The sequence below is a fragment of the Aquarana catesbeiana genome, linkage group LG07 (genome assembly GCF_042186555.1).
Source record: "Aquarana catesbeiana isolate 2022-GZ linkage group LG07, ASM4218655v1, whole genome shotgun sequence".
NCBI classification, from domain to species: domain Eukaryota; kingdom Metazoa; phylum Chordata; class Amphibia; order Anura; family Ranidae; genus Aquarana; species Aquarana catesbeiana.
In genome coordinates, this window is record NC_133330.1 from 64,812,214 (window position 1) to 64,826,557 (window position 14,344).

At 41.1% G+C, this 14,344-nt stretch overlaps 1 protein-coding gene across 11 annotated transcripts in view; it reads left to right on the forward strand.

Annotated features, from left to right (window-relative positions):
* Positions 1 to 14,344, forward strand: part of ERC2 (ELKS/RAB6-interacting/CAST family member 2) — a 1,404,232-nt gene that overhangs the window by 89,213 nt on the left and 1,300,675 nt on the right. For 10 of the 11 annotated variants that reach the window (XM_073592266.1, XM_073592270.1, XM_073592273.1 and 7 more), the window contains exon 2: positions 3,884 to 4,697. In XM_073592266.1, coding sequence (XP_073448367.1) covers positions 4,044 to 4,697 — 654 coding nt within the window. In that variant the 5' untranslated portion in view covers positions 3,884 to 4,043. The remainder of the gene's footprint in view (positions 1 to 3,883; positions 4,698 to 14,344) is intronic. The other variant, XM_073592277.1, reaches the window with a different exon arrangement.

A 14,344-nucleotide genomic window follows, 5' to 3' on the forward strand; every position in this document is an offset into this window, starting at 1 on the left:
TTTTTCCCGTAAAAGGTTTTATTAGACACAGGTGTACATATCACAGGTAAGAGAGAAATAGAAAAAAAAATTGTAACACAGCATATGCATCATTTACAATACATGTACAAATCATCACATACTTGGTAGGCACTTGTTCATGTGGAGCAATTTGTATAGAGGGATATGCAGTATTTACATATGGTATTACATTTACGTCTATTTTTACATCCCTTATGTACAGGTTTCAGATTCTTGTAGCCATCGGTTCCAAATTCTGTTATATTTAGCTGGACAGCTTCTATACATGTATAGGAATTTTTTATATGGCAAGGTCGTGTTTATGTCCCTTTTCCATTCATCACATTTGGGGGTTCGGATCTCATCCATTTCCTAGCAATGATTTTTCTGGCCGAGAACAGAGTTTCTTGTAGGAATATTTTTGTGAATTTTTCTATAACATCAGGGAATATCCCAAGTAGGCACGACTTTGGGTCAAGCGCCAGGGGAGATCCCATGACATCATGGAGGAAAGTCACTATTTGTTTCCAAAATTCCTGCAGTTTGGGACATGACCATATAAGGTGGAAGAATGTCCCCGTTGCAATATTACACATTGGGCATGTAGTGGGCTGGTTCTTTTTGTATCTGGCTATCCTGAGAGGGGTGAGGTATGCTCGGTGAAGTATATATATTTGGGACAGTCTGTCTGCAGTGGCGTCTCCAGCTTTCATATTTAGGGGGGGCACATGGGGGGACAGGGACAAAAGTAGGGGGGCAACTATAAAATGCAATTATATATATACATACATATATATATATATATATATATATATATATATATATATATATATATATATATATATATTTACTACGACCCCACAACGGCCCTTTCACATGTACTGCAGTGAGCTCCCTTCCTACTGTATTGGGGCCCCCCAGGGTGGCAGAAAAAAGAGATATATGTCACCAGCATACCAATAAAATATAAGGATCCAAAGCAGTGGGAGAACTATCAGGGTTGCAAAGGTTGTCTTGCCACCGGGCCCTGGTGTTCTGCCACTGTGGGGTTCCCCAGCCTCCTCTTGCTGTCCTGCCCCTGCTATTGACTGCGCTGGTCTGGCATCTCATGGAATTTACAGGCTGGTTCTCCTGGGAGAATGGGAGAAATCATGGGAGAAATCAGTCTGTTTTTTCAGTGACTGAGAGTCCTGGTGGAGTCCTTCCTGCAACTCGCTCTTCTCCCTGCCAATGAGGATGCAGGGGAAGGAGCAGATCGGGCAGCCGTGGTTGTGTGAGCGCTCGCATTATGCAGTGTCAGCAAGCAGAGGGAGGGGGGAGGGGGGAGGAATCACCCGCAGGCACATGGTGGGGCACAGCATAATGTTGGGAGGGTCAGGGCCCCCTCTGGCCCCCCCTAGGGACGCCATTGTCTGTCTGAAAGCTTGGGGGACACTGTCTTGCAAGTTTCTAAGGCCTCTTCCCATTCCTCATCCTCCATCGTTCCCACATCTCCCTCCCAACGGGGTTTTAGAGCATAGGCTATTTTTGACGAGACAGGTGCGGAAAACATATTATAGAAGCGTGATATAAGCTTTTTGGGGTCAGTGTTTTTAGTTATTGCTATAATGGGATTGGGGGTGGATTGCGGAAAAGATTGTGAAAACTGTGTCCGTGCCGCATGGCAAATCTGGAGGAAGCGATAGAACATGTGGTCTTGAAGCGTAAATTCTTCCCTGAGTACCTCAAAGGTTTTAAAAGTCCTATGAGTGATCAAGTGGTGTAGGTAATATATACCCCTCGAGGCCCAGAGTTCTGTATTCTGAATATGGTGAAATTCCTGTAGATGTTTGTTGTGCCAGAGTGATGTATAGTCATTATATGGTGGTATGTCTAATTTGGTTGATGCTATGTCCCATATACGCCTATAATTAAAGAGCAGGGACTGTCTGTGTTCCCTCGATACCATGTTCCCTGCACCCACTGATATGGCAGTTATAGGGTCCCCGGTGCGTTGTGCCCAGCGGGGGCATAAGAGGGCAAGGAAGCGATCTTTATCTGACTTGTCAATATGGAAAAGCTGGGATAGTTGTGATGCAATATAATAGTTATTAAAATCGGGGAGGGCAGTGCCACCCATGTCGGTCAGGTTTTTAAGTGCCTGCCATGAAAGTTTGTGTCTATTATTTCCCCATACGAAGGGTTTGAAAAGAGTTTCCAGCGATTTAAAATATTTGAGGGGTATGTAAACAGGAGAGTGCCATAGAATATACAGCATTTTGGGTAACAGTATCATCTTTATTAAGTTAATACGACCCCACACTCCCAGGGGTAGGCAGGACCAAGTGTGTATTTTAGATTTGATTAGGGAAAACAGTGGTTCGATATTAAGGGCAATGTAGTCTGTTGGGGTTCTGGATATATGAATACCCAGGTATTTGATTATGGCAACTCGCTGAAGTGGTAAATTGGTCTGAGCCTCTGTGAGTGGAAAACTGTCGATCGGCAGAATCTGAGACTTTTCCCAATTGATCTTTAGACCGGAAAATGTCCCAAATTGTTCAATCGTTTGGAGGGCATTGTGTAGGGAGGGGCCAGAGTCAGCTAAATAAAGCAAAGTGTCATCAGCATAAAGACTGATTTTTTCCGTTAAATGCCCGACTGTTAGTCCTCTGATCTCTGAATTTGCGCGTTTGGACACAGCAAGGGGTTCCGCAGCCAGTGCATATAGCAGTGGGGAAAGTGGGCAGCCCTGTCTCGTGCCTCTGTTGAGGTCAAACATCTGAGATGGCCATCCATTCGCCACTACCCTAGCTGCTGGGTGTTGATATAGTAATTGAACCCATCTAATGAACTTAGGCCCAAAGCCGTATCCCTCCAGGCACCTCCAGAGATATCTCCATTCTACCGAATCGAACGCTTTGGCTGTGTCTAGTGTCACCACCACTCGTGTTCCCACATTATCATGTGTGGCCTGTAGATTGATAAATCATTTTCTATGGTTGAAGGAAGTATTTTGGCCTGGCATGAACCCCGCCTGGTCTTTATGTATCAGAGAGTATTACTTGATTTAAGCGTATAGAAAGTATTTTGGCTAATATTTTTATATCTACTTGCAATAAGGATATAGGGCAATAGGATTCTGGATATCCTGGATCTTTGCCTGGTTTGGGTATCAGGACTATTGTGGCTTCTCTCATAGAGGGTGGTAATAATAGGGATTCAAAAAGATCATTGTATAGGGTAAGTAGTTTCGGTATAAGTAGCTCACTAAAGTGTGAATAAAATTTGATGGGTAAGCCTACTCTGTCCACTTTTAGACGATCCCTGAAAACTCATTTCTTCAGGGACATCTATCCCGCCTTCAGCTAATAACCAATTTTTTTATTTCTCCCATTAGTTCATCCCTCACATTTATTACCTTTTGTTCCACTAGCCGCTCCCTATTAGATTATAAGCTCCCAGGAGAAGGGCCTTCCTAACCTTCTTGTATTGAATTACATTGTTGCTGTATTGTCTCCCTTGTATTGTAAAGCGCTGAGCAAACTGTTGGCACTATATAAATCCTGTATTATAATAATAATATCTACTTTCTTACAAAGATTTTCCATGTAGACTGATCAGAATAATTTTAGTTTGTGTCTTTTTGATGATTCATAGATTCAATTGTTTCGTCCAGTTTTGTGAAGAATCATTTGATCAGATCGTTATGTGCATGGCCATTGTATAGCTAGTGCTACTTGGGCCATTTTTATTTGCTTAGATATTTAGGCTTAGGCTGGAATTTTTGGGTGTGATTAGATAATAGGACCCAATAACATAAATGCAGTATTTATTTGCAAACATTTTTTGATCTATACTATGTACATATATTTATGGTTTTACTGTTTGTATTTTTTTTTAGGTTTGTTTTGCTTGGAGGGTCTTCATGATGGACAGACAACAGTGAAATTCCAAACAACTCTCTAGGTGCTGGGGAGCAGATAGCTATTGTATTAGTAGCTATTGTATTAGTGTGATTGCTATTCCAGTTATACTATCTTGTACCAAACTACAGCACAGCTATGTATGGAAGTGCTCGTACAATCACTAATCTGGAAGGCAGTCCTTCCAGATCGCCTCGTTTGCCAAGATCACCTCGTTTGGGCCATAGAAGAACAAGCAGTGGAGGAGGTGCAGGTAAAACACTGTCAATGGAGAATATACAATCCCTTAATGCAGCCTATGCAACGTCTGGACCCATGTACTTGAGTGACCATGAGGGTGTAGCATGTACTACATTTCCAAAAGGAACTATGACGCTTGGAAGGGCTACGAATCGAGCAGTCTATGGAGGAAGGGTCACAGCCATGGGCAGCAGTCCAAACATTGCTTCAGCTGGCCTTTCCCACACTGATGTCCTTTCCTACACTGACCACATAGGCTTGACCAGCTCCTCTCACCACCATCACCACCATCACCAGATTCCTTCCATGTTGAGACAGGTAAGAGACAGCACAATGCTCGATCTTCAGGTTCAGCTGAAGGACCTACAGAGGGAAAATGAGCTTCTACGGAAGGAGCTGGACATTAAAGACAGCAAGCTGGGATCTTCCATGAACAGTATTAAAACATTCTGGAGCCCAGAACTAAAAAAAGAAAGAGTCCTTCGTAAGGAGGAGGCAGCTAGGATGTCTGTTCTGAGGGAGCAGATGAGAGTTTCGCATGAAGAAAATCAGGTAAAAATGTTTTTACCTGGGGTAAAAATGTTTCTTCACACCTCAATTAGACATTTTTCAGGAGTTATTTAAAATTGAACATATCATCCATGCCTTTTCCATTTCTGTAGTGCAACTCTTGTAGTTAAAGTGTATGTCCCACCCAATTTCTTCATTCATTTTTGATAGAGTAGTAAAGTGTTCGAACTTTGGAAGGTTTTACTGGTATCTGGTGCTTCATTAGAGAGAAATTTCTCTTCACTTCCTGTCCTGCTGGTGTTTTTTATCAGACAGGTAGTGAAGGTTACTCTCCAACAGCAAAACAGACAAATATAAACATTCTTTATTGTAGTAGAATAAGGAAAGCTTGGAATTCTTGTTAGATTTGTATTTCTGCCTGTGTTTCTGTTGCAGATTTTAAATAATTTCCAGAGACACAGGACAGGAAGTCAGAGTAAATCTCTTTAACGGAGCTCCAGATTACAGTGAAAACTAGTTCTAACCTTTTCCCACTCCATTCAAAGCTAAAAAATAGTTTTTGGGTTTACATTTACACTTTAACAGCATGTCCATGATCTGATGCTATAGATTACATTAGCTTGGTTGACATGAAAGAATAGTATTGTGTGTTTTCAGTGGCACATATTTTTAGTAATTACTTCAATATCTACATTAAAATAACTTCGATGTGACTCACATTTTTACATTGTTGCTTTTACATAATTATGTTACTTTGTTAGTTCTAGGGATCTATAGCGCTGGAGCTCCTCTTTAAAAAATACTTTAAAAGAGTATATATTTTCTTTAAAGTGTTTGTTCACCTTTACAGAAAAAAAATTAAAGCTGAACTAACACTATACACCCCCACCCCCCACCCAGTCCCTGTTGAACTTACCTCTGGCCATCCTGAGCTATCAGTGGGGAAGGGCTAGAGATCAGGGATGGGAAGGGTGTAAGGTGTTGCCTCACCTTTACATGTTGTTTGCTGTAAAAGTGAACTAACGTTTTAAAGGAGACATTTTGCCAAAGGTTTTTTAGCAATACTTCTTATGTGGGTCACAGGAATGCACTTATTTCTGCAATCCTGTGACCCAGTTTCAGCAGCCAGCGGGCTAAAGCCTGCTGTTGGCTGACCTCCAAGAGCAGGTCCAGACTCTGCAGGGATCCCAAAAAAATTGTTGGGATAATCCCAGATGCTGACCGACAGCTAGCTCAGCCTCTCTCTTCTGCCCCCTCCCCAGCCCGGCATTCCAGTGAGCACTGGAGGGGCAAAGCTGAGAGCAGGTAACTGGCAGCCAGCGCTTTTTGCTCACTGAAGACTGAGAACTGAGCGATCAGCGGTCACATGATCTCTTAGTTCTCAGTCTTAAAGCTGGTGGAGACAGCTGTAGCTTCAGATCCATACTGCAGCCACATGCAGTAGGTGAGTATTATTGTTTTTTTAAATCCCGCACTTCTCTTTTAAGTAGATTATTATTAAAGCAAATAGGCAATAATACCAGGTTTTACTTGCTGTAGCTCTGTATGCGACATCGGAAAACTAACACAGCTAGCAGCACATGCGAAAAAGGAGGTGTGGGAGATTGTATCTCTGTAAATACAGGGAAAACTCAGGTATTCAAAAATGTCTCTTTTATTACTGGTTGTTTATTAGCAATTATATATTTGATATAAAATGACTTTTGTTTTCTTTGACTAGTTAAAGTAGTGACCGATAATTTTTTGTAAGTTGTGATACCTATTAAATAGGCCAATAGTGTCAACTCTGGCAGGTGGCTGCAGCATAATGTAAGATTGGAGGTCTGTGTTAGGCATTTTTTGGTTCGAAATAACAGAAATATTCATTACATACCGTATTTTGCACAAACTTGGCTCACTGTTCTGACGTCAGCAGTCATGCCAATCCATAGACATTTGTGCTGTTTGGCTTAGCGAGCTTTGGTCACACTGTTACTGTATGTGGGTTGCTGTGATTTACGTTGTTTAAGCTGGGTCTGCGTTTAAACACCCACTGTCTGCTAATATGGTTTTAAATATCTAATTTGCTGTTATGCAGAGTTTTTTTCTAAGCAATATACATTGTGAAATGTATTGGTTACAGTTTTTTTGTTAACAATAAAAATAATATAAATACATACATACTTTACATACCTTTTCCAAAAAAACTGAGAGCTGGCAAAGGATAGAAGATGAGTGAACCCTGAACAGAAGCAGTGTTCCAAGTACACAATGAAAGGAAATAGTAGGTATTCTGGATGACCACCCTTCTTATAGGTACACCAACAGGGCCCTCAGATATCTGGAGACACCGAATGAAACGAGAGGCAGGTTGTGCATTCGTACAATTTCTACCTTTATTAGGTGTGTACACAGCTTATATATGGTTCAACTTACCAATAGAAAGAGGGTAGGGGGAGTGGTCAGTAAATGATGTATTTGTATAGAAATATATAGTTATATGGTTATACAAGTCAGTGATCCTTTAAGATACATTATCATGAGTCAACACGGGACAACAGACCATCTGGTTATGAGTCATAAGTCATGCATCCTGTCCCATGGCCTACAGAACAGGGAACAGGAAAGGACAAACCAAACCACAATTACATATATAGAGTATAGGGCTGTGCAAGCAGTTTTCTTGTGCTAAAATCTAAAATGGAGTCACAATGGTTTGGGCATATGATTACACACAAAGCTCACATATGCAAATGAAGTGCCAACAGTGGGTAAACTGAGAGTTGAGGAGGAGCTACAGAATCAAGGCTGGTGACTAACCTATACTATACAGAAGAACTGAAAATAAGCTTCTATGTGTACCTCGCTGATTTAGTTTCACGTGGTTACAGGGGTCTGATGTTCCCTAAGTTCATCACTACACAAAATGCCTTCCCTTGTCTGATGAGAGTGCTTTACCTGGTATTAAAAGCCAAAATAGAGTTGGAGGGCAAGCCTCAATAACAAAAAGCAGGCAGAACATTCTTGATCGTGTAATTGGTAATTGCTTGTAAAGGTGTATAGGCAACGGGTTTGGTGGCAGTTGGACTATCCCCTCATCAGGGCTGTTTCTTTAGAACAGGGATCTCCAAACTTTCTAAGCAAACAGCCAGTTTAGTGGTTGTCAGACTTTAGGGTGACCGGACTGTCCCCAGTGGGAGTCAACAATGTCTCCTTCCATCAGTGGGAGTACAAAAATTACATCACTGGTGGTTGCAAGGAATACTGCTCCATTTTTGGTGACAGTGGGAGGAATACTGCTCCACTGTTGGTGTCAGTAGAGGAAATAGTGCCTCATCATTGGCGTCAGTGGAAGGAATAGTACCCCATCATTGCTGTCAGTGGAAAAAAATAGTGCACAATTGTTTATATCAGAGGAGGAATTATACCTCATCATTGATGTCAGTGGAAGAAATAATGCTCCACCATTGGTGACAGTGGAAAGAATCATGCTCCATCATTGGTGTCAGTAGGAGGTATAGTGCCTCATACTGTATCATCAGGAGGAACAGTGCCCCAAGGCCTGGATAAAGTTTGGAGACCACTGGTGTAGAACCTTTGTTCCAGATGAGATATATAGTGACTCAAAACCCATTATATAAAGAGAAGTCTATTTATCTAGGTAATAGATTTACATAAAAGAGCAAAGTGTAAAGTGGGCTACCTGGTCTCTACCCGGTGTATTTTTATTGCGCTTAATTATATCATTACCTAGTTCTTCCTAGCCACTGAGGTACATGGCAGTTGGCAGGGCGCCGCCTTAATCTTAAGAAAAGTAATGCCCCAGTAAGTGAAACTAAATCAGAGGGGGGCAGAGAAGATGATTTTTTTTGGCTAATAAAGGTTATAGCAAGCTTTTTCCAATGTTTTAAGCAGGTATAAAATCTTCTTAAAAATGTGTTAATTTCTAATGATTACTGTGGAAGCCAAGCCTAGTTTGACTTCACCAGCACAATTTTATGGCATTTATTCCACCAGAGTATAGCCCATAATACCAAAAGAAATTAGGAGAGGTTAGAGTGCCACATCCCTAAAGAGCAGTGCTTCATCTAAAAGGGCTATAGGTAGTCAATTGGATTTTTGAGGCACAACATTTTGTCTAAAATTATAATTTTATTTCTTAGATTGTAAGCTCTAAGGAGCAGGGCCCTCTGATTCCTACTGTATCAAAGTGTATTGTATTTGTACTGTCTACCCTCAAGTTGTAAAGCGCTACGTAAACTGTTGGCGCTATATAAATCCTGTATAATAATAATAATTCATATTTATAAAATCTTGTAGCAACATCATCATTCCACATAAAAATGTTATAACATCACAATACAAAATTGTAAAAAACATTGTAACAGTGCAATTTATCATATCCAAAAGTCATGATCTCAAGGCTTGAAGCATTTCCTGGCCTTAATCTAGTTCTTCAGGAGCCATTGGTATATTAATACAGCTAACAATCTAAAGAGAATGACATCCATCATTAATTATGACCTCATTATAATGAAAGAGCAAACATCCCCCAAGCACCCTCAAATAACTAACCTCACACTACCCCTGTTTAAATTCTATACATAAGATACGGGTAGTGTGAGGTAAGTTATTTGGGGGTGCTTGTGTTTTGGGTTATCCACTTGCAGCCTCCTTGTGGGTCGGATCTCTCTCTCTTCACCCGTTTCTTCAGTTTTTGGCACACTCTGATATACTCTGGGTTTGTCCTTTAATGTTCAGTGGGATGTTTACTATTTCATTATAATGAGTAAATGATGATGGATGTCATTCTATTTGGATTGCTGGGTGTATTAATATACCAGTGGCTCCAGAAGAAGTGGATTAAGTCCAGGAAACGCGTTGAGTCTTGAGATCATCACTTTTGGATATTATACATTGCATTGTTACAATGTTTTCAGAATTTTGTATTGTGATGTTATAAAAAAATTGTATGTGGAATGATGATGTTGCTACAAGATTTTATAAATATAGAATAATAAAATCATAATTTTAGACAAAATATTGTGCCTCAAAAGTCCCATTGACTACCTATAGCCCTTTTAGATGATATATAGCCCATAATAAATAAGAAGGCAAAACGTTATTTGATATAAAAATGTAACTAAACTTAAAGGCAAGTGGTGCTTAATATTAACCTTCATTGGTCAAACAAGTAAACAATTTGACGTGTGCTGGAAAAGTTTTCAGGAGAACATTGACAGTTCACTGAATAATTTTACTGGTTACAGGATGGCTACTCCCAGTTTTTGTTGTTTTGCGCCTTTGATGATATTATCTGCAGTGTTAAATGATGTTGTTTTATATAATGATTTATTGGAAGTGAGACAAAGTAGCCATCTTGTACCTTAACTTGTGTCTTCGCCTGATCAATCAGCTTGATTGATGCCGTTCTATAGTTCACTTCCTGGAAAACTGGATGGAGAATAACAACCTATCTATAGCAGCTGAATACTAACTCTGAAACCGCACGGCTTCTCTGCTGGGTTGTGGCTATGTGATGAATTAGGCATTTAGTTCTGAGCATTGGTCCTGCTTTTAATTTCAGTATGATACTTTTGGCAGTGACCAAGTCAGACTAAGACAGAAACAAAACAGCAGTTGGATTTTGCTAAGCTTGCCAGAACAATTTGCTTACGCAGAGCTTTCATCAGTATCTTTAACAATTTATGAATTTGGGGGATAAATTATCCACTGGGTCAGGTAATACTTCTACGTTATTATCCAAACAGTTGTTCTAGAAATTCAGATACATTAAAAATACCTTAAAGTGAACCAGTCACCACTAATCTAAATATCCATTCTTGTATTGTTACAAAGGTGCAGCCGTACCTCTTAGGCTGCATTCACACTGTTTTGCTGCAGTAAAGCATGTGTTTTGCAAGCTGGTGTGCTGTGCTGCCATTCCTTCTTAATAGCACCCTATTGTATCTTGCCAACAGACATGCATTTCAGTGCACCACACCACAAGACATGGTAACACACTATCGTGCAGTGTGTTGTACTGCATTATATATAAAAAAAGAACATGCACTTTTTTTTTTTTTTTTTTTATAATTGTATTTTTTATTGAAAATGTGAAAATATACAAGAATGGTGAGAGAAAATAAGGCAGAAAATAGTCATCAGGGCCACAGGCGGAACAAATAGTATATTGCAGTAGGCATGGACAGTGACAATGTATGAGAAATCGTTATATGTCACATATAAATATCAATGTAACTCAAGCACACCAGAGGCTGATGTGAAGTTGTACATTAATAAAAATAATCCAGAAAAACAGAAAAATAACAGAAAAGGAAAAAGCACACCATGAGCAGAAGTGGCCGGTCCATAAGGCGCCGCTCCCTAGTTTGCATGTGGGGATGCATATAGGGTGCCGGACTCATAGGTTTCTGACAGTTTCTATGAGTTTTTTTTTTTCCAAGCTACATGACTAGAGCGGGAGGCTCTAATTGGTTTAAAAAAGGTTGGGCTCGGGGCGCAGAGCCCACCAACTTATGACACTAGTGAATCAAAATTCTGTATTGTCTTCCGGCTTCTCCTCCCGGCTTCTCCTTCCGGCCAATCCGGACGGGAGGCGGATCGGGTTGGCCGGGAGGAGAAGCCGAGAAAGCTGTGGTGCCGTAACCCTGGAGGGGTGAGTGCGGACCTGGGGGGGGGGGGGTTTGGTTGCCACCCCCCCAAAAAAAGTTTAGCGTCAGCCACCACTGACCTTGAGTATCATAATCAGTGCGAGGGGCAAATGAAAGGTGTGTGAAATATGTGGGCCTGAAAAAGAATACCTATCCAAGGGTCTAGGAACCAGAAATGACCTGTTCAGGGCAAAACTCAGATTGATTCCAGACATCCCAAATTTTTTTAAAGAGTGCTAATGAGTCTTCAACTACAGCTGTAAGATGTTCTAGCCTACAAATTTCAGCTAAGGTGGCTAATAGCTGTGAGTGCGTAGGAGTGACAGTAAATGAACAAGCAAGAGGGGATAACTCTTTTGCAGCTAATAAAACAAAGGCCATCAGTCTCTGCAGATTTAGATGCCTGGATAGGGTAAGCCAAGTAAGTAATATAAGGGGTTTAAAGGGAAAGCTAGTTCAAGAAGATTTTGTAAGAGTGTCTGAACATATGCCCAAAAAGGTTTAATAAAAGGACAATCGCAAATGATATGATATGGGTTACCCACATCTCTGTGACATCTCCAACATTTTCAAGGGACCGAAGGGATATATACATGTAAAACATCATGGGTCTTATGCAAGAATAGAAGGATCTTGTAGGCTCCATGCACTGAGAAACTTTGGAAGTGTACTCTCAGATTTCCCCCCATTGCCAGAAGGATATAGGACAGTCTAGAATACTGGCCCATTTACCCATGTGGAGGTGGCAGGTCTTAGACAGTGGAGTAGATTTATGAAGGATTTTATAAATGGACAAGATTAGATGTGGGTCATATGGGCCATGAGCACATAAATGTTCAAATATAGTGGGCGTGCACTTTTTTTTGTTGCATTTTGGTGTGTTAGGCAATCTATTCACACAACTGTGTGAACCTAACCTTGGGGACTTTTTGGTCTGGTGAATAGGAAATGTTACATATGAATATTATGTAATCATAAATCCAGACAGCAGATGGAACTCTAGGCTCATATGTTCACGTGTTTTTCTATGTGTCCTGTTTACGGATTTCAATAGTGCAAGCTGAAATTTATTTTATCTTTATAACTAATGTTTTGTATCTGCTTTGTTCTATTATATGTATAATACTTTATGCATCAGCTTTCTTTAATCACACCCTACCCTTTCTTTTAATTTAGCAATTCATTTAATTTAAAGTGTCACTAAAGGCATTTTTCTGGGTAGGGTGGAGAGGGATTAGAACTCTTGTCAGGTTTTATTGCTATCCCTGCCTTTGTTAGGGAGATTCGTCCTCTCTGTTTGTCCTGTTTACTATTATCATTGAAAGTGAAAGTGGAAGTAAAAGAAAATCCCAAATTTGGCCCTAAAACAGTAATAGAAGGGAAGTCTTCCAATGGGGACACTAGTTCTGGGAACACCCCACAAAAAAAAGCCCCCCACCTCCTCCTGAGTCCCTCCCTCCTGCACAAATACAGTCTCCGGCGGCCGGTGGCTTACGGGGCAGACTGGGCAGGGACTGGCACCAGTCATGGGGCATACTTGGCCTCTGGGGACGGACTGGCACCCCCTTAAAGTGGCATAAAGTGACTGGGAGGGGCAGTCTTGCCTCGGATGGGCTCGGGCAGGGGGCCCAGTCACAGTGATGGTAATCAGAAAATGTATTCGAAGAAGGACGATGATCATGTTACAGAAGATACTGTAACTTATCCTAGTTGTCATGTTTTAGAACGTAAGCTGTTCCCCACTGTGATTACAGTGAATGAATGGCTGGAGACGTGGCCTAATTCTAGCCTGAGGCTTTCATACACCTTCTTTATTGGTTTTGCAGAGATGTGCAGCTTCCAGGATTTTTTCCTTTTCCACTAGATGTCTAGAGCTGGGACAAGCTCTGTCCTTGTCTGCACTCCAAGCAGTTGCTACATAAAAGGGATCCGGTGAAGCCTTGAGCGGCACCTGTCAATTTAGTTTGGGTCATAGGACATTTGAAGTCCAACCTGAATCTGTATCTTGCTTTTTCTGCTGTTCCCATCAGTGTTCAGGAATCTTGACACAAACGTGCTTGCACCTTATATTATTATTATTATGCAGGCATTTGCTTTAATGAACACTGGTCACCGCTGTGCTATATGCATATGAAGGATGACCAGGCTTGAATCACCTCCATGCAGTCGGTGATTATGCCAGCTCTGCCTGTAGTGGGTGGACAAGCTGGATAATTTTCCGCTCTAATGCCCCGTACACACGGTCGGATTTGCCGACGTAAAATGTGTGATAGAACCTTGTTGTCGGAAATTCCGACCGTGTGTAGGCTCCATCACACATTTTCCATCGGATTTTCCGACATACAAAGTCTGAGAGCAGGATATAAAATTTTCCGACAACAAAATCCGTTGTCGGAAATTCCGATCGTGTGTGCACAAATCCGACGGACTAAGTTCCACGCATGCTCAGAATAAATAAAGAGATGAAAGCTATTGGCCACTGCCCCATTTATAGTCCCGACGTACATGTTTTACGTCACCGCGTTCAGAATGATCGGATTTTCCGACAACTTTGTGTGTCCGTGTGTATGCAAGACAAGTTTGTGCCAACATCCGTTGGAAAAAATCCTAGCATTTTGTTGTCGGAATGTCCAAACAAAGTCCGACCGTGTGTACGGGGCATTACCCACCCATTCGCATCCTCTTAGTTTAGTAGGCAAATGCAGACTGTTACCAGGCCATAAAAATACGTGGTCACTCTCCTGGTTTTGCTGTCTGGCAGGAGTGCCTGGATCCCAAGCCTGAACACAATTACAAAGCCTTTGGAAGGTAAAACAGCTCCCATATATGCATCTCAAATTTGTATTCAGCTGTTTGCTTGGAATTCAGCTTTAAAACAGAAACAAGTTGCTATTCCATGAACCAAAAATGGTGATTTTACGTGACCTGTTTTGTTTGTTTTTCTTGGACATGCTGAGTGGTGTTGTCATATTGGATTATGACATTGTGCAGAGTGATAGTATTAGTTGTGGCACAGTTAGGAACAATGAAGTTAGG